Source organism: Crocodylus siamensis, chromosome 6, assembly GCF_052110815.1.
Source record: "Crocodylus siamensis isolate JL-2025a chromosome 6, ASM5211081v1, whole genome shotgun sequence".
In the NCBI taxonomy this organism is placed as follows: Eukaryota; Metazoa; Chordata; order Crocodylia; family Crocodylidae; genus Crocodylus; species Crocodylus siamensis.
In genome coordinates this window covers 52,845,244-52,872,910 of record NC_143400.1, presented here as the reverse complement: position 1 = coordinate 52,872,910, position 27,667 = coordinate 52,845,244, and the positions used below count along the sequence as shown (strand labels likewise).

General features: G+C 44.3%; 1 protein-coding gene across 3 annotated transcripts in view; it reads right to left on the bottom strand.

The window, feature by feature from the left end:
• Positions 1–26,914, bottom strand: part of RYK (receptor like tyrosine kinase) — an 88,749-nt gene extending 61,835 nt beyond the window's left edge. For 2 of the 3 annotated variants that reach the window (XM_090051285.1, XM_090051286.1), the window contains exons 1-2: positions 26,684–26,914; positions 2,997–3,118 (exon numbers count right to left, since the gene is read on the bottom strand). In XM_090051285.1, the coding sequence (XP_089907411.1) occupies positions 2,997–3,118; positions 26,684–26,843 (282 nt within the window). In that variant the 5' untranslated portion in view covers positions 26,844–26,914. Of the gene's footprint in view, positions 1–2,996; positions 3,119–22,322; positions 22,426–23,403; positions 23,420–26,683 lie in introns of those variants that run through there. The other variant, XM_090051287.1, reaches the window with a different exon arrangement.
• Between the last annotated feature and the right edge of the window lie 753 nt (positions 26,915–27,667).

Below are 27,667 nucleotides of genomic sequence, written 5' to 3'. Positions count from 1 at the left end.
CAAAGCAGATTTAGATCAAATCTCAAGCAAACATCATTAACTGCAAGAAAAGTAGGCTAACTGAACAAGCTACTTAGGGAAGTTGTAGAATCATAGAAAATGAGAATTGGAAGGGAGCTCAAGAAGTCATCTAGTCCAACCCCCTGCTCAAAGCAGGACCAGCCCCAACTAGATCATCCCTGCAAAGAAATTAGTCTAGCCGAGTCTTCAAAACCTCCAAAGGGGGAGATTTCACAACCTCTCTGGGAGTATGTTCCAGTGCTTTACTACCCTCCTAGTGAAAAAGATTTTCCTAATATCTAACCCAGGGGTGGGCAAAATATGGCCTGTAGGCCTGATCCAGCCCACCAACTGAGTGGATCCAGCAAGGGCATGGGCACTGGCCAACTGATTGTATCCAATCCAGATGCCCCTGTGGTGCTCTGCATGGGCTGAGCCCCATCAGCTCCCACCTGGGACAGCCTGCCCTGCACCCACAGACAACACCCAGGCCAGTGTGCACAGCTTCCCAGCAGAGCTGCTCCTGGTGCAGCTGCAGCTGCCCAGGTACTGCTTGCACCCTCCCCCCAGCCCACCCAGCAATCCTTCCTCCTCCTCTGCCCCTGCAGTGCCACTCTGGGCAGCAGACAGCACTACTCAAGGAAAACATACATCAAGGCAAAAATTTTTTTTTTTTAAATAAAATTAAAGTGTTACAGTTTGACCCCCATCTTGTCCAGACTAAATAAGCCCAGTTCCCTCAGCCTCTCCTCAGAAGTCACATGCTCCAGCCCCCAAACCATTTTTGTTGCCCTCCGCTGGACTTTTCCAATTTGTTCACATCCCTTCTGTAGTGGGGACCCAAAACTGGGCATAGGACTCCAGATGTGACCTCACCAATGCTAAATAGAGGGGAATAATTCCTTATCTTGCTTTGCCTGCAATGCTCCTATTAATGTAGCCCAGCATGCCATTAGCTTTTTTTATAACAAGAGCACTGTCACCACCAGCAAGTATCCTACTTCCCAAAATTAGTCTGTGGCTTCAGATACACCCAAATCCATGACAATCCATCTATGTGCAAGCCCCAAGCCCAGAGGCATTGGAGTTCAGATGCCCCCTAGTCTCGCCTGCCCTTAGCCAAAAGGCCAAAGGAGCAAGCTAGGGAGAAAGCCCGATCACCATAAATTGTGTAGCCGAGATCCTTGCATTTGGAGGCCTTTGTAGACTCTCACAGGGGTCAGCCTGCCTGCAGTGCAAGAGTCAGGCCTTCACCCTCTAACTACACTCGAGTCATTCAAGGCTGAGAAGACAGTATCTCTCCTGCCAGGTAAGTTGGCTCATATTCAGTTTATGCCCCACTGGAGGTTGTCAATAAGAGGCTGGCTAGGCATCTGGCTAAAAGGATTTTGGAACAGCAAATCAAGCATCTGCACATGGGGTCAGACAGAAGGCCAATTACAATCCTGAAGTTCTAGGAATTATTTAACTGAGTGTAAAATTAAAATTTCCTACCATTTTAAAAGTTTTTTAAACTTTAAGTGGATTTAAAACTCTTAAAAACTTTTTAAAAGTTTTTTTTCCAATCACACATAGCTCTACAATGTTCAAGATAGAAAGAAGACACTGAAGGAGTAAAGCAGAGCAAGTGATACAATGAAAACTTGTTTTGATTTGCCTGACCTATAAACTTTTAGGGAAAAAAGTCACACTCCATGCATATACCACATGTTTAGTACTTTTTAAAAGCACTTACTGGCAAAGTTACAACTGAGGATGAACTGGACTGTCTGTGTGTAAGGAATGAATCCAGGGTTTACCAGAGTTAATGTTTTTTTTTTTAATAGGGTTTTTTTTAATGGGCATGTACGGCACACATTGGGAACTTGGAGTTGTATAAAAGATGCATGCAGTTCACAGCTGAGCCAACACAATTTGTGGCAATTAGGAACTCTTTCACGTTCCAAGCGGAAGTGCATGGATTTTGCAGAAGCAACACGCTTTCCACTCTCACAAGCTAAAGCAAGGCTATCCAACTTCTGAGCGACTGGGGGCCACATACCTTCAGCCCCCTCCCCAGCCACATGCTGTGTGGGCTGCATGCATGAAACTGAGAGTTTGTAATTTCTTCAAGAAAAAAGAAGCTGGAAGAGGGAGGGGGAGGCCAGAGACCCCCATGCCAGAAGCATCAGGAGAGCAATGTGGGGAGTGGTGCCTACACTGGGAGCCTAGGGACTATGAGTTAACCTGCTGCAGGCCACACAAATTGGACAGCCCTGGGCTAGAATGTGCAACAGGTGTACTGGCTTGAACTGTACAAAGCTGCTACCAACAGCTTCAGGGGTAAAAATTCACACTTCACACTAGAAAGCTGTACCTGAGCCAAAAGAATCCTTGCAAGAGACTTATTTAGGTATTTCATTTAAAGTTTTTGACACTACAGACCAGATTTTAAGGCCACCTGTCAGAGGTCTAAATGGGCTTTGGCACCCAAACATGATCCTATTCCACCTACTCCTGTCCCCAAGAAGTCATCAGTGCAAAATGTGAGGGGCTGCACATTCCAAAGCCAATGATTAAGCAAAATCCTTTCCATCCAATTGGGACCTGGAAGTTCTCTCTACACCCCCATAAACACATTTCTGGGGTTCTAAATGTGTCAAATTTCCAGAGGCCTTAATTTCTGGCTGCCTGTTTCACAAGTGTGTAGTTTATCTACAGTACTATAAATTCAATGGATAATGAATGCATTCCAACTAACTATACTGAATGGTTAAAAATATTATGTAGCCAACAGCCTTCTTCCTCCATCTTTGGGTTTTTTTCCCAGCTCAACAATGGTTTGGTTCCCCTTTGACTATATGAATAAAATATAACTACAGTAGTATGTCCCAGCATACTGTAACTTTTTGCAAAGAAAAAAAGCCACCAAAAAGCTATAATATTGGCCCTGAATTACAAACACCTGACCATGTATTCATATAGCCAGGCATGAAGTGGAAATGGTTTATACTTACCTTGGATTTAGCATGCCAGCTGAAATGAAGACTGCTGGTCTCACTAGGTATTAACAGATTGAAGGACAATGCGCAGTGATTAATAACATCATTCCTCACATAATATAACTCTGCATCAAGACCTAGAAAACAGAGTATTAAATTATAAGGCAGAAAAGAAAATCCATTTCTTTGTAGTACTCTAAGCGCCACATTTTAATACAGATGTTGTGTTTACATGCCCACACTTTTCCTAAAATTCTTAAATTCTAGATATAGGGTAGAAATCAACCCTCATTTATGCCCATGTTAAGAGAAGTATTTTAATTATCATAAAATGATTAATCTTTTAGAAGTGCTCAGAGCCTAGGAATGGACAAGAATGGCTGACATGGTCAATGAAGAAATTTTATACAAACCATAAAATTCATTTCAGGTTAGAAAGAATAGACTCATCTCAGCCACTCACTGTGCACTCTCTATTTGTGTGCAGAGGCCCCAAATATGCCATCCTTTACAAAAGTATACATTCAAAATATGCTCTAATGGATTTATACAGAAGTAGCTGCAGATGATTTAGACTGGAATCTCTTATTTCTGGAGCACTGCCTAAATTATTCACTGAATGAGACAAGCTCCGTGGAATTGAGAGCACATAATTAGACCATAATCCTGCATATACGTCTACAAAGAAATCTTTAATATCAGCACTTTCTGACTCTAAGCGCTTTGCTTTTTAATTTTTTGAAAACAATTCTTAATATTTCCTAAACAAAGTAATCCATAATATTACATTTGCTCGAGTTCCGGTTAATGCATTTTTCCGCCCCAACAAAGGACACACAGGCAAAGATTACTGAAAGAAGCAGGCATCTGCAATGCCTACTGTGGTCATGCTGAATAAAGCAGGGCCCTGTATAACTCAACAAGGGTCCCAGTTTGCAACAGACCCCATGCTAGTACAAGTTCATTAACATAAGCCTATTCTGTGCCTCCCTCCCCACAAGCTATAAAATGAATCTCAGTTCCCCACTTGCAGTACAAGTTCATACAACATCCCTAACATATACCAACCACTACAATGCAAATCAACTACATTTTCCTTCCATGTGCAGGATTACAGCACTGAAAGTTCAACATGTGTTTGGGTAGTATGCCAAAAATTAAGTAGAACAGACACTTGCTTTAAGAAACTCAGTCAAAAGGTGAGGTGAATAAAATTTAATTCAATACTCTATAGAACAGTAAGGAACAGCTAAGTTTTCAGCACTGTACCTGCTGTTCCATTCAAGACCTCCAATGAAAGAGGGAAAAACAAAAGGAATTTAAAAATGGTTTAAGCCAAAAAAATTGACATAAACCATACACACGGAAACAGATTTCCAAATAGCCTCTACTGATATACAAACAGAAACTAAAATAGTGCAGAAGGAGCTCCCTCAAGATGAAGCTAAGTTTATAAAACTTAGTTAAGGAGTGCACAGAAACACACTAACTCAGCAAATAAGATACTCCATTCAGTCCAGGATAAAACTGCACCAATTATTAAGCTTGTGACTACACCAATTAAAGCAACTCATCTTTATCTACCTTAGAATGGTTAATTTTAGAAGGTTTTGTAACATTTTTATCCCTTATGTAGCTAGCCAGTGAAACAGACTCACTTTATACAGGTACTCCTCACTTAACATCATCCCAGTTAACGTTTTTTCCTTAGTATGTTGGTGATCTATTAGAGAACATACTCATTTAAAGTTGTGCAATGTTCGGTTATAATGTTGTTTGGCTGCTGCCTGCTAGTCGGTAACTACTGTGACGTAATTGGATTTGCTTAACGTTGCATTTTTCCAGAACGTAACTATGATGTTAAGCAAAGAGTAGCTGTATGTTAAAGCTGCAATCTAATGAATGCAAATAGTTCCTTAGAAAATAATGATTTAGAATAATACGAAGGCAATAAAAATAATTAGGTAAAAATTCTGCATTGTTCACTAGGACAAAAGTTGAGTTAGTCAGAACCACTTTAAAAACAGGTAATATGTCTATTTAAAAGACAGGGGCTTGCTAGCTTCTCTTCCTGATAAGAAGGCAGTCTCTAAGGCAGGGGTTGGCAACCCCTGGCACACGTGCCATTAGTGGCAAGCGGAGACAATTTTCCTGGCATGCCAGGAGGCACGCAGAGAAAGGTTTTTTTTAAGTTGCTGCTCCAGGCTCTCCTGTGCAGCCACAAGTCACAGCACCATGGCAGGCACTGGGGCTGAGCCAGAAGAACAGAGGCAGGGAGACTGTGCTCTACTACCCCCCACCCATGCTACCAGGCTGCACCCTCCAGCCCAGATGGCCCCTGGAGAGAGCTGCCCAGGCAGGCAGACACCCTGTCCCACCCAGGGCAGCACTGAGGTGCTGACTGCTGGGGCAGGGTCTGGGCAGCATAAGAGGAGATGCCAGGCAAGCCAGCCTGGCTGAGTCATTAGGAAGCGGGGGGGGGGGGGGAGGCGGGGCAGCAGGAAGTGTGGGCTTTCCTGGGGTTCTGCAGGCTTGAGCTGTGGTGGGCAGGCAGGCAGGCAGGGGTACCCAGCGGCACCCGTGGTGGGGCCTGGCTCAGCCTGCACAGCTCCTCAGGGATGAGCCACAGCCACTCTGTGCACATGAGGATGCTGCCTGGCTGGGGCAGGACGCCCGGCTCAGGGGGGCTTCCCTCTCCGGGATCGGCCTCCCTGCACACTGGGCACAGTGCAGGCAGGGCAGAGCCATCCCCAGTGCAGGGGCCTGGCCACAGGAGACCCCTGGAGCCTGTGAACAGCCACCGGGGCTGCCTCAGCCTGCCTGGGTCCCAGCCTTGCCCACCTGCAGCTCCCCTCAAGGGGCCAGGGCTGGGGCAGGCACTGCACAGAGCCGCTGTGCTGCGGGCTCCTGGCTGGCTCAACCCTGAATACTGGCTGCGGCGGCTGTTCCCAGAGCCCAGGGAACAGCCTGTGGCTGCAGCTCCCACTCCCAATGTACCTGGCACGCACAGAGACCAAGCAGGAGCCCCTGAGCCTGGTGTCCTGCCTCAGCCACGCGTCCCTTTGTGGGCAGGGTGGTTGTGCCCCATCCCCACAAAGCTGCGCAGGCTGGCTGGGCCCCACTTCCAGTGCTGCTGGGCCCCACGCTGTGGCCCGAGTCACGGAGCCCTGGAGCAGCCCCTGCTCCCCACCTGACATCAGCTCTCTATTTACTGTAAAAAGTAAAAAATTAAAAAAGCAACATTAATGATTATTAATAGTATTAAGCATGCAGTGCATCCTGTCATGTACCCTCTCCTACCCAGTTTTGTTTTTGTGGTGTGCCAGCGCTCCAGCACCTTACAAGGTAGACACTGTGGTCTTTTCAGCACTCCAGCCAAAAAACGTTGCCTACCCCTGCTCTAAAGTGTCATCTTGCCCTATCTTGTTCCTTGTAGTACTCTATATGCCACATTTTAATAGAAACATGGTGTTTAAACACACACACACACACACTCTCACCAACACCAGATACACGGTGGAGACCATCCCTCATGTATGCCCATGTTAAGAAAAGTATTTTTAATTCTCATAAAAGCTTTCATAGGTGAAACTGCTTCATTAATCTGATGAAGGAGCCCATCTCCTATGAAAGTGCATGCCTCTGAATTAGTTAAGTCTGTAAGCTGCTATACTGCCCTGCCTTCAGCCTGACTTCACACTAACATAGCTAATTACCTCTCTTTTCCAAGAGCACCAGGTGAGAACAAAATTGCCTCTAAGTGGCAGAGGTTTGGAAGAAGCTTCTACCTGTAGCATTGTATGGGGATGTCTTTACTTCAAGAGCTATCAAACTGTAAGGGATACAACTTGTAGGAAATGAAAGATACTGAAATATGGAAAAGTTTTAAGATCTTATAATTTGCACAAAATCTAAAAGCAACTTAAGATACTGAGATAGTAGGTTTGCTAAGTTTCTGATATTAGCTGCGTCTCCTATCACGCCTATGTGGTTGAGGAGTCCAGCTTCTAAAAAAATTCATTTGCACTTTCAAATATTCACTCTCTAGAAGAAACTGTTCAGGTAACAGGAGCATGCACATTGTGAGTGCATGCTACTAAAACACTCTTGAGGAAAACTGCTCAAAGGACATAAAGGGGCAGATGAAGTCACACTACTGGACATGAAGGAAACTGAAGAGAAGTCCAGGTTCACTTCTTCCCATAATTTTAATTCTGACAGGCTAGACCAGGGGTACTCAATCCCCGGCACACAGCCCAAAGCTGGAGCCACAGTATCCAACCCATGGGGCTCCCCACAAGTTGGGAAATTTGGCAGCTAGTAGCCATTAATATCGCCACCCTTCCCCCTCCATGCAGCCAGCTCAAGCCCCACCATGCTCACTAGATTCGGCCCACTGGTGAACTGCTGGGGGGTGGGGTGCAGACCCAGCCCATGACAGCTCACCAAAACTTCCTTTGTGGCCCTCTGTCTCAAATAATTGCCCACGGCTGCCATATAGGATATGCACAGGTATTCACTGGAGATGGGCTAAAAAGAGTTGGTGGAACAGAGGGTATACCAATAAAGGAGACTAATGGCATGGTCTAGATTTCTGTTGTATAGCAAATAAGAGAAATGTGTGAAACCAGGTGGCCCTGCAACTTCACAACAGGATCCTTAGACTGAGAACAGGAAATCAAATATATAGCTTCTCTATTTCCAAGTGTTACTATAAGACAAGTGCTAAATCTTCAGTGGAAAAGGTCAAAAGATATTCAAGATGCAGTAACAACTGAATATGACATCTTTTGCCAACAAGGCAAAGTTGAGGGCGATGTCAATCCTGTATGAGGGCAGAGATGAATCTGAACTTCATTCAAAGAATAACAGCTTTAAAGAGATACAGTATTTTCTTAGGGACTTGTGGTCAGGAGAGAATGCATTACTTTGATTTCCCATCAAGAGTTACTATAATCAACACAAACAAAAAGCTGAGAGAAATACACTTCTTCCAGCATTTCTCCACTGCACCAGGAACAACCTGCCCCATTCAGATTGCTCACAAGGGGGATGGGGATGGGGATGGGAGGATAGAGAGGAAGGGAAAAAGTCCTTCCTCAGTGGCTCAAAAAAAGCTCTGTCTTTATACCAAAGTAGAACATGGGGATTCAGTACAAATTTAGCACTGCAGCAAGCACAGAAAAACAATGAGATGAGTGTCCTCAAGAGGAACCTTTGGCTCTAACATCATATATAGAAACAAGTTGAATAAACCCAATAAACACATCTAGAACAGCGATGCTCAACCTTTTTGGCCAGCAGGCTGGATGAGCAGTGCCCAGGCCATCTGTGGGCCGGATCTGGCTGATGATCCCAATCAGCCAGATCCAGCCCACAGATGGCCTGGGTACTGCTCATGGTCACGGTCATGGCACAGCCCCATTCAGTGGCACAGAAGGGGCAGGGGAGGGAGGGGACATAGCCCAGCCCCAACTTGGCCCCACCAGGTGGGACGAAGCATGGCTCAGCCCTGTGGGGGGAAAGGGGGCATGGCCCAGCACCACAGGCCTACGACAATGAAGTAGTAGAAAAACGTTTGAGGCCCGAGCAGAAAAAAAAGAAAAACATGATCAAATTGAAATAACAGAGCGACCAGGGAAGCAAGTTAATTTTGAAATACTGCATATGTACAGTAATTAGCCATTTGATTGAGCTGATCAGGTGTACTCATGCTAATAGATATTCTTTTAAATAGGCTGCAATTAACACCCCAGTCCTCTACAAAGTACATTTTAAAAGGAGAGACGTCTCCCAAAATTGAGGCAACTACCCCTAAACACGGGGTGTCAAAAATACAGCTCACATGCCAGATCTAACCCACAGAGACCTATGAGCCCTGCTAGAGCTGGGGCATGGGGCCAGTCAGGGGCTTGTGCCAGACTGGCTCAGGCTGCTGGATCCATCTGTATGCCCCATTCAACCTCTGGACCAGCCCCACACCCCTCATCCACCCCTATATACTCCTCATAAACAGTGATCCAGTTAATTAAATGTATAAACACCTTTTTCTAGTATCAGCTTCCAGAATATAGTACTAACCATGAACGACTGGTGCCTCCTGAGATGGGGCAGGGGGCACAATTTGTGGATGGCAGCAGGGTGGTGAGTGGCAACTGCCCACAGAAGCCAGTGAGGGGGCAGGGTTGCGAGTGTGCCCTCCCGTGCTCCCCCTACCAGTCACCTATGGTACTAAGATATTCAAAGGTCTCTGTAGAATCAGGAAAACAAATCCAAGGCGCAAAACACCTGTTTCATCTCACAAAAGTTACATTTCACATTTAAGAATAAGCAGTACATCACAGCTTCAAAAACAGGGGAGCATCACTGCAATATTGTGCATAGAGTGAATGCTGTCCACTAGGTCCAAAACAGAAAGCTCTGACACTTTAGAGGGGCATTTCTGCTTGCCTTTATTTCCTTGTTGAGAAGGCACTCTACAAATGCTACTTCTGTTACTCTGGTTTTCTTTTGACTGCACTAATGACTATTCTGATCCTGTTTTAACATCAAGAGAAATGGTCCCAAGTCAATCGGATGAAATTCAACAAGGAGAAATGCAAAGTCCTACACTCAAGACAGAATAGTTGCATGCATAAATACAGACTGGGGAAGGATTGACTAGGATGAAGTAATGCAGAAAAGGACCTGGGTGTTACAGTAAAGTTAAATAGGAGCCAACTATGTGCTCTTATAAACAAGCCAACAACGTACTAGGTTGTATTAACAAGAGAGTCGCTTTGTAATTAAATGGAAGCAATTCTGCCCCTCTATTCAACCCTCATGAGGCATCACCTGGAGTACAACAACCAGTTTTGGGCATAACACTTCAGGAAGGATGGGAACAGACTGGAAAGAGTCCAGCAGAACATGACAAAAATAACTGGGAAACTTAACTTATGAGGAAGGGCTGAAAGAACAAGGGCTGTTTAATCTGGAGAAGACTTTGGGGGAATTTGATAACAGTCTGCAAATACCCAAAAGGTGATTATAAGGAGGATGAAGATCCTGGGTAAGCTTTTTGAGAGAATTATCCTGGCACATGTCCATGAGGGGCCAGCAGGGGAGATTATGCTTAGGGGTAACCAACACGAGTTCATTAGAGGCAGGTCCTGTCAGACCAACCTGGTGGCCTTCTATGACCAGGTCACCAAATCCTTAGATGCAGGGGTAGCAGTGGATGTAGTCTTTCTGGACATTAGGAAGGCCTTTGACACAGTCTCTTACCCTGTTCTCATTAAAAAACTGGGGGACTGTGGTGTCAACACCCACACAGTAAATTAGGTTGCTAACTGGCTGGAGGGCCGCACCCAGAGGGTGGTGGTGGACGGGTCATTTTCGACCTGGAGGGATGTGGGCAGTGGGGTCCCCCAGGGCTCGGTCCTCGGGCCCGCACTGTTCAACATCTTCATCAGCGACTTGGACGAGGGGGTAAATAGCACCCTGTTCAAATTTGCTGATGACACTAAGATGTGGGGGGATGTGGGCACATTAGAAGGAAGAAATAGGCTACAATCAGACCTAGACAGGTTACAGGGGTGGGCGGATGAGAACAGGATGGGTTTCAATACTGACAAGTGCAAGGCGCTGCACCTAGAGAGGAAGAACCAGCAGCATACCTACAGGCTGGGGAACTCCCTTCTCGGCAGTGCAGAGGCAGAAAAGGATCTTGGAGTCATCATTGATGCCAAAATGAACATGGGCCGACAGTGTGGGGATGCAGTCAGGAAAGCCAACTGCACCTTGTCATACATCCAAGATGCATGTCAGGCAGGTCCAGGGAGGTGATACTCCCCCTCTATGTGGCACTGATCAGGCTGCAGCTGGAGTACTGCGTCCAGTTCTAGGCATCACACTTCAGGAGGGATGTGGACAACATGGAGAGGGTCCAGAGGCGGGCCATTCACATGATCAGGGGCAGCAGGGCAAGCCCTACAGGGAGAGGCGACGGGACCTGAACCTGTTCAGCCTCCACAAGAGAAGGCTGAGGGGGGATCTAGTGGCCGTTTACAAACTAGTCAGAGGGGATCAGGAGGCATTGGGGGAATCCCTGTTCCCCAAAGCACTCCCAGGAATGACTAGAAATAATGGTCACAAGCTGGCAGGGGGTAGATTCAGACTAGATATCAGGAGGCGCTACTTCACGGTCAGGGCGGCTAGGGTCTGGAACCAACTTCCAAGACAAGTGGTGCTGGTTGCTACCCTGGCGGTCTTTAAGAGGAGGCTAGATGTACACCTTGCTGGGGTCGTTTGACCCCAGTACTCTTTCCTGCCATGGCAGGGGTTGGACTTTATGATCTGCTCTTGTCCCTTCCGCCCCTACCAACTAGGAAACTATAAGATGAGCTTTCTCTGTGGCTATACAAGACAGGACTAGGAGCAATGTCCTCAAAGTGCAGTAGAGGTAAATTAATTCCCAATTTAGGCTGGAAATTAGGAATAATGCTCTGACTCTGAGGGTACCTAGAGGTACAAGCCACCTAGAGAAATTAAAATTTCCAGGAATGGAGATTCCATAAAGGACGGGTTAGGCAGACGTTTGCCTGGGATAGTTTAGCCAGCATGATCCTGCCTTGGGCAAGGGGCTGAACTAGATGACCTCATGAAGTATTCTCTATTCTTAGGATCCTAAGACATTTTTAAAACAAAATGCCATCCCTTCAATTAGGATTTTTAAAGCACATTTAAAAAAAACAACCCTAATCTTTAGCCAATCTAAGTATCTGGAGGGACCTTTTTAATATTCTGCCACTAGAATATGATCCGTCTCCTCTCAAAAAGGTAAAGAAGAACTTTATTTAACTATTCCAGTGGTCCTCAACCATTTCACACTCCCGGCACCCCTCAGAAAAATGCTAGCTCTTAGCTTTTGCTAACTTTTGACTACAGAAAAATACAGCAACTCTCCTGTTGCAAAGAACTCAGAAATACCACAACAGGACAAAATGTTTTTGACATTATGGCTTCCCATTTAAAATCACTGGGTTTATCTTGCAAATCATGTGGAGCTATCTGCAAAGCAAAATGTTATTAATGGGCAGCACCCTTAAAACGATTTCATAGCACCCCCGGGGTGCTGCAGCTCCCTAGCTGAGTATCACTGAACTTGAACTATACAATTGAGCTCTTCCCATTTTCTTACAACTGAACACAACAACCTCAGGGCTTCTATCTTTTAAAAACGTAAGTGTATCTCTCTATATGGAACAGACCACACAGCAAAAAACATTAGCCGCAGCTACTGGACAATTACTCTCTTCTTTATCTCAAGAACATGCTTCAGCATTTGCAAATTTGTGATTATTAGCCATAATGCTCACCAATTTTTATTTCATGTGAAAACTAAATCAAAACCTTTAAAAAGTGTGAAACACTTTAAATAAATTACTATATTTTAAAAATGATGGTCCTGGTAGTTAGAAAAACTCTTTAAAATGTGTAATAATGGCTTACTGTTACAAGTTTTTTTTGGTGTTAAAGTGAAGAAAACCAAAGCAAACAAAAACCAAATCTGTTTATTTAACACATTTGGCACCACTCTGCATAGAGGAATTTCGTGTTTTGCCTATTTCATTTCCCCAGCACCACATCACCACAACATCCAAGTTCCTTCTTTATTAGGGGTGTTTGATTTAAAAAGAAAAGGAAAATTTGCTTACAACCATGGAAACTGGAAGGGCAGCTTATCTACTTAAAATAAGGTTTAAAGTCTAGTCAGTTTGCAAAGATTTCATTTTGCCCAAATCTCTTTAAAACAAGGGGACACTGCCTAAAGCCAGGGAGGTTCCTCCCCTTGTCTCCACCCACTCCCCATCAAAGGCACTTTTATACATGGTGGGGGGAAGGGGGAGGCTGGCACTTTAATTAGCATGGCTTACTCTAATTAAAGTGTCACCACATATCATGCATCAGCACCCCCCCACTTAAAAATGGTGATGGGGTGCTTGAACCAAAGGTTGCTCAATGGGCTTTAGTTCAAGCACCCTGTCACCATTTTTAAGTGCAGGGATGCTGATACATGAGATACAGAAGCAAGTGCCACACTCCGCAGATTCAGTTAATCATGTCTGCTCCAATCCGCTGAAATTCCAGCCTGTTAAAGCAACCTCTGCACTTGTGTATAAGCGTCCTAAGGTTCCCGCCAAAGTGACATTTAATTTCAGCTATTATTGGGTATCTGCAACGTGCTTAAAGTATTTTTCTATCACACAAGGTAGAAAATGACAGTCCAACTTTTATAAACCAAACATACATGAACACATGATCGTCCATGTGTCAGATCTATTCTTCCACGATTAGCACAATTTAATCAATGTGATCAATGTGAGATAAAAGGATACATTTTCCATCAGTGATGCACTGGACGCGCCCCATAGTCCTTCCACCACTTTGGTTTTGTACACAGGGAAGACACTGGAAAAACTGCTGGGAGTCTCTAAGCTCTAACTTGGCTACTTTTAACACCAAAAGGAAATGTTATAAACAGAGACCATCCTAATTTTTAACCTGATTGTCCCTCTTTTCTTTTGTGCAGTTTCTTTGACATCTGAAGCAGCATTTGACTTCACTGTTAATATCCAACTAAATGAGAACAGTGTGTGTCTGTTATTATTTAAGCCCCATATCCACACACAACTCCCCTGTAATAGAAACTGCATTAACTACTTCCATTTTCAAATAGATGTTGTCACAACAGTAACTCTCTCTCTCTCTCATGTTGATACTAAAATTAGTTTAAGACAGGCCAAGTCCAGCCCATGGCACAGTGTAACCTGTCCCACGGGGCGCCCAGGGGGGCAGGAAAGTTACTGGCAGGAGAGAGGTAACACCACTCGCACACCACTGAATCCAGACCAAGGGGGGCCACATGCCTGATGTGCTGGATTGGGTGCCTGGGAGGGGTTGGCACCAGGTCCCTGGAGGACCAATCTCAGCAGGAAAGGGGTCCAGTGATGCCCTGGGGAGCAATCCTAATGCTGGAGCAGGAAGAAAGTGGTGCCGGGTATCAGGGCTTGATCCTGGTGTGCACTCAAATTTGCTCTCAGACCTGCCATGCCCCACTCACCTGACCCACGGGGCCAAAAAGCTGAACACCACTGGCTTAAGAGGATTAAGAGAATAATGTAGTGAGTCTGCTACAATTTCTGTTTGGATTAGGCCTCAGGCAGATGCAGCTTCTAGAGAAGAGACCAGCTTAAACCAACCACAGCCATCCTGCCCTGTCTAACCTGAATCTCAAGCTACAGCACCTTACTCAACATTTAAGGAACACTTTCCCATGTAATCCTAGCATGAAACATAATAAGCCTAGTCAGATAGATTGATGGGCAATGACATTAGACTAATATGGGGATGAATGGGAAAAAAACCCTGAACTTAAATCTCAATAACACATTTTATTTTCAAAATGTTGGTATCACTTTTCACTAGTGAAACTTAGATAAGCAAGGCCATCTAGGTGATGTTCACCAATATGATTCAAACACCTAAGCTTATAAGGTGCCATGTTCTTCCCAAGGTGCTGAGCAGTTTCCCCATTCCAGCCCTGCTTTAAATTTAAAGTCAGGGAATGCAAGAGTGCTCCGAACCTCACAAATCAGACCCAAAATTAGCAAGTAATGGTCTGTGTCATATGTGGAATGAAGTAAAGAAAGGGGAAACAGATGTCTCAAGGAGAAGTAGCTGGATACAATATTTTAAAAAGTAGGGAAATGAGAAATTCCGCTTTTGAATTCTGTACGCAAACCAGCAACACTTTAGTTAAATACATGTAAGGGTTTTTGGGGGTTTTTTTTTTGTTTTTTACATTTTGCATAATCTCCAGGTGAACAAATGCAAAACAAATCATAAGTGGCTTAAAAACCATATTGGACATAAACTAAAACAAACCAATCCTAAAAATTAAGCTGTAGTTTTGCTTTGGTAAGGCTCCCTAAACAAGTCCATATGCAGACAAAGCTCAGTGCCGATGGATTGAGCTTCTTGTTACTCGGACTTGACTAATCTAAACCGACCCACACAAAACAATATAGTCAATCTTTTTGTTTCTTATTTAAGAAAAAGCTCCTCTCCTTTACCCAGGCAACCTCTAAATCACATTATTAACTCCCATATCTTTGGGCCTGCTCTTGGACAGGAATCAAAATGCATAAATTAGCTCAAGTACACACAAAAAGGTAAATTTAGGCAATGCCACAGAGGGACACAGCCATTCTTCAAAAGAATTTAACATAACAAAACATTCCCAAGTAGCTCAGGCAAGAAAGGGGAGAGGCAGGGTTTTCATTCCCAAGTCACACAGTATGGTGGAGAGTCCTTGGGGTCACTACAAAACTAGACCAAGTCACTAGCAGCGTAACAAAAAACCCCCATCATTTCAAGTAAATGCACTCATCTTCAACTCCTTAAAAAGCTTTATAAAGAGCGGGGGGGTGAAGGGAGGGAGGGAGAGGAGGAAAGAAAAGAAAGAGAAAAGGAAAAACCTCACATCACTTAAGCATGGGAAAAATAAAGCTTCAGGTCTTAAAGACTGTTCTAGAATATGAATCAATAAATAATCCACTGCTTAAAGTAGAACTGACAACACACGTGAATTTTTTTTCCTAAATCTTGAGTAGGCTCCAAATAATTACAAGACAATTCTCTAAGGACGGTATTTTTTACCTTCATATTTTAGGTTTGTTTAAACAAAACTCAAAGTTTCAGAGGAGTTTCTCATGTGATAAAGCATGTTGGGTTTGATTTAAATCAAATCAATTTAAATCACTGGTCAGGAAGTCTCAATTTAATCATTGTTTTCTCAAAAAAGCGCATTCTTGTTGTTTGATATCCTTTATTCATTTAACTGCTTGAAACTGCACTTTTAGAGAAAGGTAAGGGCTTGGCTGTGTGTACACAAACTTGCAGAGAGGGAAGAGGGCTGATGGGTGAGTAATCAGGTCTGTTATCTCATCTTCCTATACTGCTAAGAAGGATGTTAACTCTGGACACACAAATCCACATTTTGAGAACTCAAACTAAGCATCACAGAGATGCTCAATGGGATCTTACAGACTAAGCACTGAGTCCCTTTGGGGAAAGTGGTTTTCTTTAATCTTTACTAATCTATAGAGGAGCTCCAGGAATCCCATAAGATTGAGCTCCTAATATAAACCATGGCCTGTTATAACCCATTTATAAAACTTTTCTAACAAGGTTACATGAATATATAGTCTCAAATAGTATACAGTTAGAAGTTATAATCTCTATTCCATGATGATACTGAGCTTTAATAAATCTTAAACTAGTTGTATATAGTTTTTTAAAGCATATTAAAAATAAATGTGATTAAATAAAAAAAAAATCTGACTTAAATAAAAATCCATTTTTTAACAGTTGATTTTTATCCACCCTGTGATAAAGTATTGTTTTCATCTGGTAACATTTCAGATTGTTAGTGGCAGCAGACATGTGAAACCTCACCTTGCACATTTCAACACAACTTTAATTCTGACCCTACAAGATATCCTTATGAGGTCTTGTTTGCATAAAACCTTAAGGGTCAGGGAAGAAGGACAGGAGTTAAAGGGTTTTTTGTTTGGGTTTTTTTTTTTTTTTTAATAGAGTAAAGTTTCACGCTTCAACAACATTAACTCTACAAAGGTTTACATGACAAATTTATATAAATATCCTGTTTGTTCGGTGTTCAACTTGCTCCAAAAAACTGTCTCAATTTCCCCCCTGCAGTTATGTAGTCATGTCATGTAGCCTCCTGGCCAAACCATAAATTTCTCCTCTTCCACAGTAAACATCCAAAAAAAAAATCCTTTAACCTTCCTGAGCTCAAGTCCTTTTCCCATCTCTGCACTTCCTGCTCCCTTAAACTTAGAGAAAAGAAGTGGAATGTTCAGGATAGATTACAAAATATATACATTTTCTTAAAAATTATCATTTCAAATAAATATTTTTCCAAGAAAATAGAAATTAAAATTATAACAACCTATAACAACAATTAGCATAACCTATTACAATAATATAAATTTGCAAGCAGTACATACTTGCTGTCCCTATTTTGAAGGATGACAAATTATTTAACTAGTGAAAGTCTCTAGCTATATACCTGAAGTTGGTATTTGCTGACATACTAAAATCAAGTTTTAACACCAGTCACTTCTTTTCTATGTGCAAAGAAAACTTCATTTAAATGTATTCAGCTAGTTTATTTCAATAAGTGGTTTGTGAAAAGCTGAGAAACCAAGGAGCAAGACGATAGAAGAAAACAAGCTTTCCCATCTACGGGTAGGAATAAAGAAAAAAGATATGAATATAAAGGTAGATCTACTATTTCTACAGTCTTGTCTGGAACAAAACAGTTTGATTCACTAACCACAGATAGCACTTCCTTTTTTTTTTAAATATAAAAAAGTTAGTTTTAAAAAATGCAAGTAATGTTTTGATAAATTTGCTTTTTCTTATGCATCAAATACATCTAAAGTTTTATTTAAATAAAAGCTAAATTTACAAAAGCAGTATATTAAATTAACTAGTTTCCACCTATGTACAGCTTGACACAAATCATAATCAACTAGATGAATTTATTATTTAACAACATAAAAAATAAGAATCAGAATAAATGTGTTTTAAGAGCGATGTCACACTTAGATGTGATGCATGTTGAGTCTTTTCTGTCCAACAAGTCAATTTTAACTTTTCTTTAGGAACATAATTAGAGTACAGCTACAAGGTAAAAGATGTATACGATCTGAAGAGAAAGCAGAGGAGTCTTCTACCTTGCTGATTTAAATCATGATGAAGATGAATCGTTTAAACTACTGAACCTTGGAGAGCTTCTGCCTATCTTCTCTAGAAGCCCTAATGTGGAAGCCCTAACCAAGAAAGGTTATCTAACCTCAACTTCCTTTGTTGCAAATTGAACCCATTGCTCCTTGTTCTGTCAACTGTCACCACTGAGAACAGTCCAGCTCCATTCTCTTTGGAACCAACCCCCCCTTCAGGTATCTGAAGGCTGCTATTAAATCCCTTCTCAGTCTTCTCTTCTCCAGACTAAATAAGACCAGTTCCCTCAGCTTCTCCTCAGAAATTATATGCCCCAGGCACCTAACCACTTTTGTTGCCCTCCGCTGGACTTTTCCAGTTTGTCCACATCCCTTCTGTAGTCATGGGCCCAAACCTGCACACAGGACTCTGGATACGGCCTCACCAGTGCTGAATAAAAGGGGAATAATCACTTCCCTCGATCTGCTGGCAACACTCCTACTAATACATTCCACTGTGGCATTAGCCTTCTTAGCAACAAGGGCACACAGCTCACTCATATCCATCATACTGTCCACTGTAACCCCCAGGTCTTTTCTGCCGAGCTGCTGCCCAGCCAGTCAGCCTCAGGCTGTACTGGTGCATGGAATTGTTCCATCCTAAGTGCAGGACTTTGCACTAGTCCTTGATGAACCTCGTGAGATTTCTTTTGCTCCAATCCTCCAATCTGTCAAGGTCTCTCTGAATCCTAACCCTACCTTCTAGCATATCTACTACTCTCCCAGTTTAGTATCTTATGAACAATCTTTCCAACTATTTTAGTTGGTCTAATAAAAGATATCAGATTTACCCTAAGGACCTTGTCCACTTATGTCCTTAGACCAACATGGCTACAACCAACACCCTTTTATCGAAGTTCATCCTTCTTCCTTAAGATCCTTAATTCTGTGTTTGCCCATGTGCTTCAACCCTGGTGTATTTCAAAAAAGTTCTCCTCTAACTTTGTGATGGAGAGAGACAACTCCAAGGCACAGCCAAAGCGTACAACAGATCTAATGCCACCCTCACAGGACAGAGTTTTGCCCTTCCACAACAAGCCTCCTGTGAAGAAACAACTGTATCGCTAACTTCAGGAAGGCCAAAGGAAGCAGAGTTAGGGAACTATGTGAAAATATAGCTGAAGGTGAGAGTAACAAGTAAAGATAGAGAAAGGGCATGGCAGAGCCAGTTAGCTCTCTGGTAGTAACAAGAAGAAAACAGAAGCTGAAGGCACCAGACTGCTTATACAAATAAATTCAAAATGTGAGTATCAGAAAAGGAAATGCTTCCTACTTTGTTATCTCTGGATCAAGAAATTTATCATTTCAAGTCTTGAGTCCCATGAGGCTCAGTACACCAGAGAAAAGCTGTACAGAGGCAGCAGCAGCAGCAAAGTACTTCCCAGCAGTATGCCTGCTTATACATTTTGTCCCTGAGCAGAGGCATCGATTTCGTTCCGGCTTCTCAGCCTGGCTTCCTTCATTCCCATCACCTCTCCATCCTGCGACTGCTGGTCACCTTACTCCCTGAACACTTAACAGTTCAACTAGTGAGGAATTTTCCAAGGAAACAGCTACCAAATAGGCATTTTTGTGGGCTTTTCTGAGGTTGGTCTCCTGTTTTTCATGAGAGAGACTGAAAGGTCTCTGGTCCCAAGGTGGAGAGGTGTGTTTCTGAATCTCAGAAATATTCTCACAGCAGGAACGCAATTTCCTGCCCAGATCTATTTAACCGCAGCCTACTAAACCAATGTTTCCCTCTGCAGTTTTGCCCTCTTGGGCTCAGTCCATCCACTCGGACCCTTGCACATGCCAAAGTTAGGGAGTGTTCACTTCTTGGATATCCACACATACAAGTTTGCAGCAGGACATCTGCCTGCAATCAAGCAAATGTAGTAAGGAAGTAAATTTACTTTAAGTAAACCCATACTAGGAATTCTATAACCTGCTAAAATTTGAGACATGCTCTAGGAAAGAAGTGCAATACTTTTAAGGTGATGCAGTGCTATATCCTCAGAGTAACCACTTACTCCATGTTTTCAGGCCAAGATGTTAAAATGCCTTAATGGAAGGATTTCCTTGACTATAGGTTTGCCTGTTTATAGGCCAGATTCTCTACCTTTAAAGGAAATTATTTTTCCTTTGGCCCCTGGAAACAAACAACTTACTGAATTTCCAGAGAGTTAGTCTTTGCCAACTAAAATTTGAGCACCAGGGTGGGATTTCCAAAGAGCTTAAGTGACTCAAAGCACAAGGCATTTTGGTTTTGTCTATACACACATGTTTATGTATTAGCAGCACAGCTACAGTGGGTTGACACCCCTAGAAAGGATGTAGTCAACCCAGACACTGATTCCATAAAATGAGAAGTTAAGTTATATAGGAACTGTCAGAAGTCTGCTGACTTGCCAGAGCAACCTTCCCACTTATGCAGAAAAGGATATTAAGCACGGAGGATTACTCTTCATCAAGAAACTTATGAGCTGACCAACTGATTTCAGGCCACAGAACAGTCTTCTGATGGTAGTTGCTGCTAGTTTATCAGGCTCCAAGTCCCAATTTCTCTTCAGAGCACGACAGCACGATCTTTCCAAACCTCCCCCTCAAGTCTAGTAGCTCCAGCGCCTGTCTGCTGCTACTCTTATCTTTTCCAAGCAACACAGTGAAACATTCTGGTTAATCTCATTACTGCTATACCATTCCCCATGCATATCAGGGAAACTGTAAAGGACTGCATTATTTTTTGTGCTCTCACTGATTTGGTAATCTTTGAATAGCAGCAAAGAGAAACTGGGGTTACTCACAGGAAAAAAAAAGGGACAAAAAAGGGTAGGAAGGGACTGCATAGACTCTCAGAAGGAATTTTACCCCACATCTATATATGCTTCCTGTTAGCTTTATTGGTGGCATTCACTTTTCCTGACAAATTTACCAGACACAAAATGACTTTAGCTGCTTACATAGTACGCCCTTTCTCAAGAGCCCGGGCTGCTATAATGATATAACCCAAAGCTGCACTCACGCCGCACTGACTTCAAATGAAGACCTTAAGCTCTACCTTCACTATTTCAGTATTTCCAAGGAAGCTATGGGACAGCCTTTCCCCATGCAAACTTCCAACGAGCCAAGGAAATTATCAAGCTCGATGCAGAGTTGCCACTGTGGATGAAAGGGCTTCTCCGACAGCTAGCTCAAAACTAAAGATGCCAGTACTGCTCATTAGGGCTGTGTGAAGCTTCAGGTGCCAATTCAATTTGGAGGAGGTTCAGCCTGATGGCCGAATTTCCAAATCCGAATTGAATCAGGAGACCAATTAAAAGGTCCGAACTGATTTGAAGCTCTCCAAATCAATTTAGAAAAGATTCAGTGTTTCAGCAATTTGGACAACTCACTGCAGCAGGGAGCTGGACCCAGAGTCCATGCTGGTAACAAGGGGGAGGTAGGGGAGGGGATATGCTTGCTCCCCAAGCCCCCCGTAGCACCCTCTGACCACCAACCACTCTCCCAGCACCCCCCTACCCACCATGGCTGTCCTGCCTGGCCTCAGCTCCTGGCTCTTTAAAATAAAGCCCACATTCACTGGCTGCTGCCCCCCCACTGCCCCATGCGGGGCTCTGCCCCAAGCCTCCTGACCTCCATCCACTGTCCCAGCCCCCCCCATCCCCCACCCAGTCCCAGCCCCCTTACCACCCATAGCTCCTGGCCTTCAAAAAAAAAAGCCCCCAGTCACTGGATGCTGCAGCAGTCTTGGTGCTTCTGGGGGTCCATGGCAGAGCCCCCTACGCAACACAGGGCAGAAGGGGGCAGCGGGGATTGCCCCCCCCCCACACCTGGCAGGAGCCAGCGAGTACAGGCTTTTAAGAGCTGGGAGCTGGGGCAGCCATGGGGGGCGCAGAGATGATTTTGAATTGAAGACTCCCTCCAAAAAAATTAATTCTGTACATGGAAAACAACAAATTTGTTCTAATTTTTCCATGTATACAATATAATTATTGGAGGACTGTCTTAAATTCCCCCAACCAACACCACTGCTTTGTCAAAGGAAAGTAGCAGATGGCCTCAAGCAAGCAATGGGGAAGCAAGGGGACAAGCAACTTGACCCCAGCTCCTTGCCCTCCCCTGGCGCCTAGCCCCCTACACACCATGCCCCCCATGCCTGCCCCTGGCCCCGTTCCTCTCCCACCACATGTTGCGCTGCCAGGTGCCTCTGTACTGGGTCCCTCACTGAGAGGATTCCTGCTATCTTTTCTGACTGCAGATACTGCATTTATATTTGATACTTTAGGGCTACCCTCAGGTTGAATGGGGGGGGGGGGGGCGGAAAACCTCATCTTGGAATCAAGTAAATACAGTGCGTTTTCTTTTATAGCCTGTACCAGGAAGCTTAGCCTTAAGTCATACAGATACCAAGTGTTTTCAACCTCAGGGTAAATCCATGCAACAGCCACAGATGGAAGCATTGCTATGTAGCCCTGGACCTCTGCCAAGACTGCAAGGTTGCAGCACTTACTGAAATGTTCCCTTCCTGTTAATGGCAAGGTATATCAGCATGATGGACTTAGAGCTGGTGTGGCTTACAAATGCCATCCACTGCAGACCAAACCCCGTTTGCACTGGGGGGAGAGGGGAGAAAAAAAAAATCATTAAAATAAAAATGCAGAATGAACTTTAAAATGTCAACAACATAAACTAGAGAAACTGACCGTTCACTTTAGGAACATCTAGGATCAAACAGAAAAGACCCAATTCAGAATGAACTCTTTACAAATCAGTTACACCAGCTCATCAGAACTCACAAATTGATTCTCCCCCGAAAAAAGCTCAAGTTGCTATTGATCCATGTGTCTCACACTTTTTTACATGCTATTTAAATGCCAAGGCTTTCCAGAGTAAGCTAATTCTGTTGACCGATGCATATTACAAATACGGCAGTGGTGTTGGGTTTGTGATTGGACATATTTTCAGAAAGCTGCAATTTCCATGCAGTGTGTGAACTTTGTAAACTTAGTATGACCTACACAGTGTTTAAAGATAACTTTACAGAAAAAAGCAGAAGAGCCCCCACAATCATGTTTTGAGACAAGGTAAAGCTGTCTCTGTACCTTTAAACAATTCTGACACTATCTACAGCAAGAAGTAAATCAGAAAGAGAAACATTCAAGCAGACTTAAAGCTTGTAAAATGAAAACAGATGGCATAACCGTAAGAGACAAGTAACTTGTCACAACCTGTTGTAAGTTTTTGTAAATACCAAGCTCTTTGTTGTACGGGCATCTCTCCCTCCTCGACCTCCTACAGCCCAAATCCTTTTATATTTTAAAAAGGAGTTAAAAATAATGGAACTGACCCCACAATACTACAAAATAATGTATTAAGCACCAATTTATTATCCTATGGGCAGCAACGGACTGGGTCAACTGCTGGGAAAGGTCAGACCTATTCCTACAGCATTTTATACCAACACCAAATGAGTCCCCTACTGGGCATGACCTTGATAGAGAAGCATGGGTCAAGATGAACAGACTGAGATCTGCATATGGATTCTTCATAACAATACTTTACAAGAGGAACATCTCAGGCAGCCCCCTCACCGTGAATGCAGTATCCAACAAACAGCACAGCGCTTTGTCAGAAGTTGTAATCTCCACACATGCCTGAATGGGGTTGATGGAATCCACACACACTGAGTCACAATACCAGACAGTGGCTCATACATTTGGAAGTTGACATCTGATGCCACATGAAAGAGAGAGTAAGTCAGTTATCCTGGAGAAGTCCCAATTAAACAATGAACCTAAAATAGCCCATCAAACCTAGTACCTGTAAAGTCTTTTTTAAAGTCACCATCAACAAATTCTCCCTTCTGAGTTACTAACATGACACGCATTAAGATATATTCTGAGGATGGTTCACCATGTATTAGTAGATGTTTAGTTCACTGGCCCCTTGGCATGCTCTGTTTCAGCGACAGAATGAAATGCTAGCCAGCATTTTTTCCCATAGCTCCAAAGGAATCATAGTAAGGGCAAATACATACTGCATACAAAACCCAAGTTATTTCAAATCCTAGTACTCAAAAATAAGGAAAGAGAAGCAACATGGAACACAGCAAAATGAATCTGGCCAGCATCCAGAGGCAATTTCAAAGCCTAAACATCCCCTGCTTCTCTGACATGTCATTGAGATCAGCTCACATGCAACAGTGTCCATGATAAATTTAACAAATAAGCTTCTTGAAAGCAAACCCATTCAGAGGACAGTTTTAACTCGCCATTGTCGACACTAACAAATCCTTTCCTTCGGACCCACAAAATCCTGGTCCCTGTGAAGAAAGGCTCTGAACTGAATTCTTCCAGAAGGATTCCTATCTTTCCTATATCTCCACAGGGAAGCTGAGGCTTCAGAACAGGTTACCACAAACTTGAATTTGATAAAAATGATCCTGTATTACAAAATTAAGATACCAGCCAGTCACTGAACAGATCCTTTCTCTGTCTCCACTCAAATGTTCATAAGAGTTAAACTGACGCAGTCTTACAACATACTTGCTGCTTAAACAGTTCTTGTGTTAAAGGATAACAACATGAAGCCTGGAGGCTGAATGAAGTACACAGCAAGAAAGATGTTAGACTAAATGAACCAGTTAGGAGTTTGGATGTGTATTACTAACTTTAAGATTATTTATGACACGTTAAATATGAATACTTCTTGGAACTACTAAGAAAGCAGTCACATTTCTGTGCTAACATGTCCTTAGTACAAGTTTACCGAAAACCCATAAAATGGTATCCAGAACAAAAAAAAACCAAAACAGACTGAGACGCACAAGAGGCTAACATGAAAAAGTCTATTTTATTGTATTATAGAACTGAATCAAACATCCTAAATCTCCCAACAAATCCATTTTTACTAAGCTACACACTGGTTTTAGAGAAAAATTATATGTGACAACTAAATCAAAGGTACTAAGACCTGCTCTGTAATTAAGCAAGTGCACAAATATAGTAGCAGCAAGAGAGGATAATCCCAATATATACATTACTACAGAAATTAGGTCAAAAAGAACATTATAGTTGCAAAGTCAAACAATGTCCACACCTGCAACCTTAATTTAGCCCCTCTGACATAAACAAAGTCTTTCACAACCACAAGCTATTTTTCTATCAGACCTGTGCCTAATTCGCTGCACAGGCTGCATCTGTGCCGAGCATGACTCAGACTAGTGCAATGGAGACTAAAATCCCTGCTTTATTTGTTCCAGAAGTCAAAAGGTGTGTCCACAGGTAAGAAAAAGTAACAGGAACAAGGATGGCCTCATGGTTAAGGTACCTGAATAACATCCTCAAGAACTGGACACTATATCTCAGAAGCTCCACGGCCAAAGAAACAGAATAGCAGGCAAATCTCTTTAGCTAACAAGTGGCTGTTAACTGTACTTGCCTTATTTTCTGGATGTCTGACTTGGGGTCCTCCAGTCAGACTTGCTGAACATTCCCAGCTGCAACCAAAGTCAAGGGAGCTGAGCTTTGAATATTCAGAAGTGCTATATAGGGCCAAGCATAGAAAAAAATCAGGCCCGGAACAACTCAAGCTGAACACCCAATATTAGCAGAGATTTTATTCTCAAGATCCTAATTTGCAAAATGGGGATAATGCCAATTCTTCTCCAAGGAATTTCCTGAAAATTCATTAAAGTGTTTGAAATAAACAGTATAGTGATAATAAGTATGTTGGAGAAGTCCACAAGGAAACTATTCTGTGTTCTGATAAGTTTGAATAGCAGCAAACAAAAAGCATGGAGCCATCCAGTGAAGAGCTGCCCATCATCCTCTGTTCTTAATGAGATAAGGATCCCTTGGAAACTAACAGCACGTGCTCATGTAATACAAGGTTGTTATAAACCCTTCGGAACAGAGGGGCCAATTTCAGGTTACAGTAACTCCTACTTGAGTACTTGATTTCATGACCTCAGTAATAATTCATTTAGCCTTAGTGACTCTTTCTACATCTCAAAAGAAAAAAAAACCAAACCGGAAAAAAAAACAATTTAGACAATCACATGGTATCACACTAACACCCGCATTGGCTTAATCACATTCTCACAGACTTCTTGTCACACTATTGGCTTCTTTTTTGCCTTGGAGAACTGAGAACAACAGCAGAGTCTCCCTATGCCTGAAGAAGGGTGTTTGTGCTCGAAAGCTGGCAGAGAACTTTTCCCCTCGACTATTTAGCTGCTCTAACAAATAATACCACGTCTATCCAAAGAACCTTGGGAACAACTATGGAAACTTTAGGTCAGCGGCTCCCAAACCAAGCCAAGACTGCAAACAGGGTCACAACATCAGCAGATAGGACGGTGGGGGTGGGGGACTGTGGGGCAGTAGCAAGGGGTCATGCTTGAGGGGCCCTGCTGAGGAAAAGTTTGGGAAGTGCTGATTTAGGTCTGCTACATGTACCTCCACCACCACATCTTTGCAACCCACCTTCATCCTTCACATGTTAGCAACCAGGCGCCAGGCAGGTGCTGACAGCCCAAGTGAGGGCGTGGCACATGTGCTGCAGGAGCCCACACTTCGAGGAGCGCAGCTCCAAGACCTGCTCTAATGAAGCGCCCTGAGCGAGTGCCTCGTGTATCAGCATCCCTGCTTCAAAATGGCAGTGGGGGGCCCTTGACCCTAGGCTTGTTGAGCGAGGTGCAATTAAAGCGCCACCACCACCCACTTCAAGCGCAGAGACGCTGCCACACGGGTAATGCGTGAACTCCTGGGGTCACCCGGGCGCCGGGCAGAGGCGGGCACGTGAGGACGGGCTCGCCGCCCACGGCCCCTCCCGCCCGGCCTCATCCGCGCCCCTGCCCGCGCCGCTTACCCAGGAGGCGGCAGACCTCGCCCTCGTCCATGTAGAGGCTGAAGCTGGGCCCCGCGCCGAAGCCAGGCCGCGCCCGTGCCGCCGCCGCCAACAGCACCGTCAACAGCAGCAGCGGGGCCGCCACGGTCGCCCGCCCCCCGGCCCGGCTGCCCGGCACCATGGCGCCCGGGCAGCGAGCAGGGAGCGAGGCAACCCCCGCGCCCGCGCCCGCGCGCCGCTTCCGCCGCACGCCCCACCCCTCCCCGCCCCGCGCATGCGCGCCTTGCCTGGCCACGCCCCCTCCGCCCGTGCCGCGCCGCCCTCGCACGGGCCCCGCCCCCTTCCCCTACTACTCCCCGCATTCTTAGTCCCGCCCCCTCCGCCGTGTGACAGTCAGGCCGCGGCTGGGGGCGGGAGCGCGGGACTCTGTCAGGCTTCGTCTGTGCCACCCGTCCCGGCTCAGCGCTGGCTGGTTCACCTAGGGACACGAAATATGTTTAAAATAATAATAATAAAAGCTTATGTGGAGAAGTTCCTGCTCTCCCCCGTTGGGGCTGCTTTTATTCGGGCCTCAGGGGCTGCTTCAGCCTCTGCCCTGCGTCCTGCCCCTGCTTCTACCCTCAGTTTTGCCACCCTCAGCGGTGGTGAAGTCAATGGTTGTGTTGGAGCCCAGCACGGCACTGGTCAACAAGGGGTGGTCCAATGTCCAAATCCCTCTCCCTTGAGGCATCGCTGCAGTGTCCAAACCCACTGCCCCTCGCAGTGCTTCGGGGGCCGTGCTGGTCTCAGGGGCAGGCGCAAGGAGCCAGCCCTGGTGACCGTGGGCTCCAGTTCATGCTTCCCACCTGCCTTCAGCACCATGCCCCTCCCTGGGCCCTAGACAGCCTGCCTCTGTGACAGCCCCTCTCAGACGGCCCCTCAGCTGCCCCTGTCCTGCTTTGCGGGGGATCTGTTACCCACCCCAGCTGGAGACGAAGAGCAGCATGGTCACCTTTGTCCTCTCCC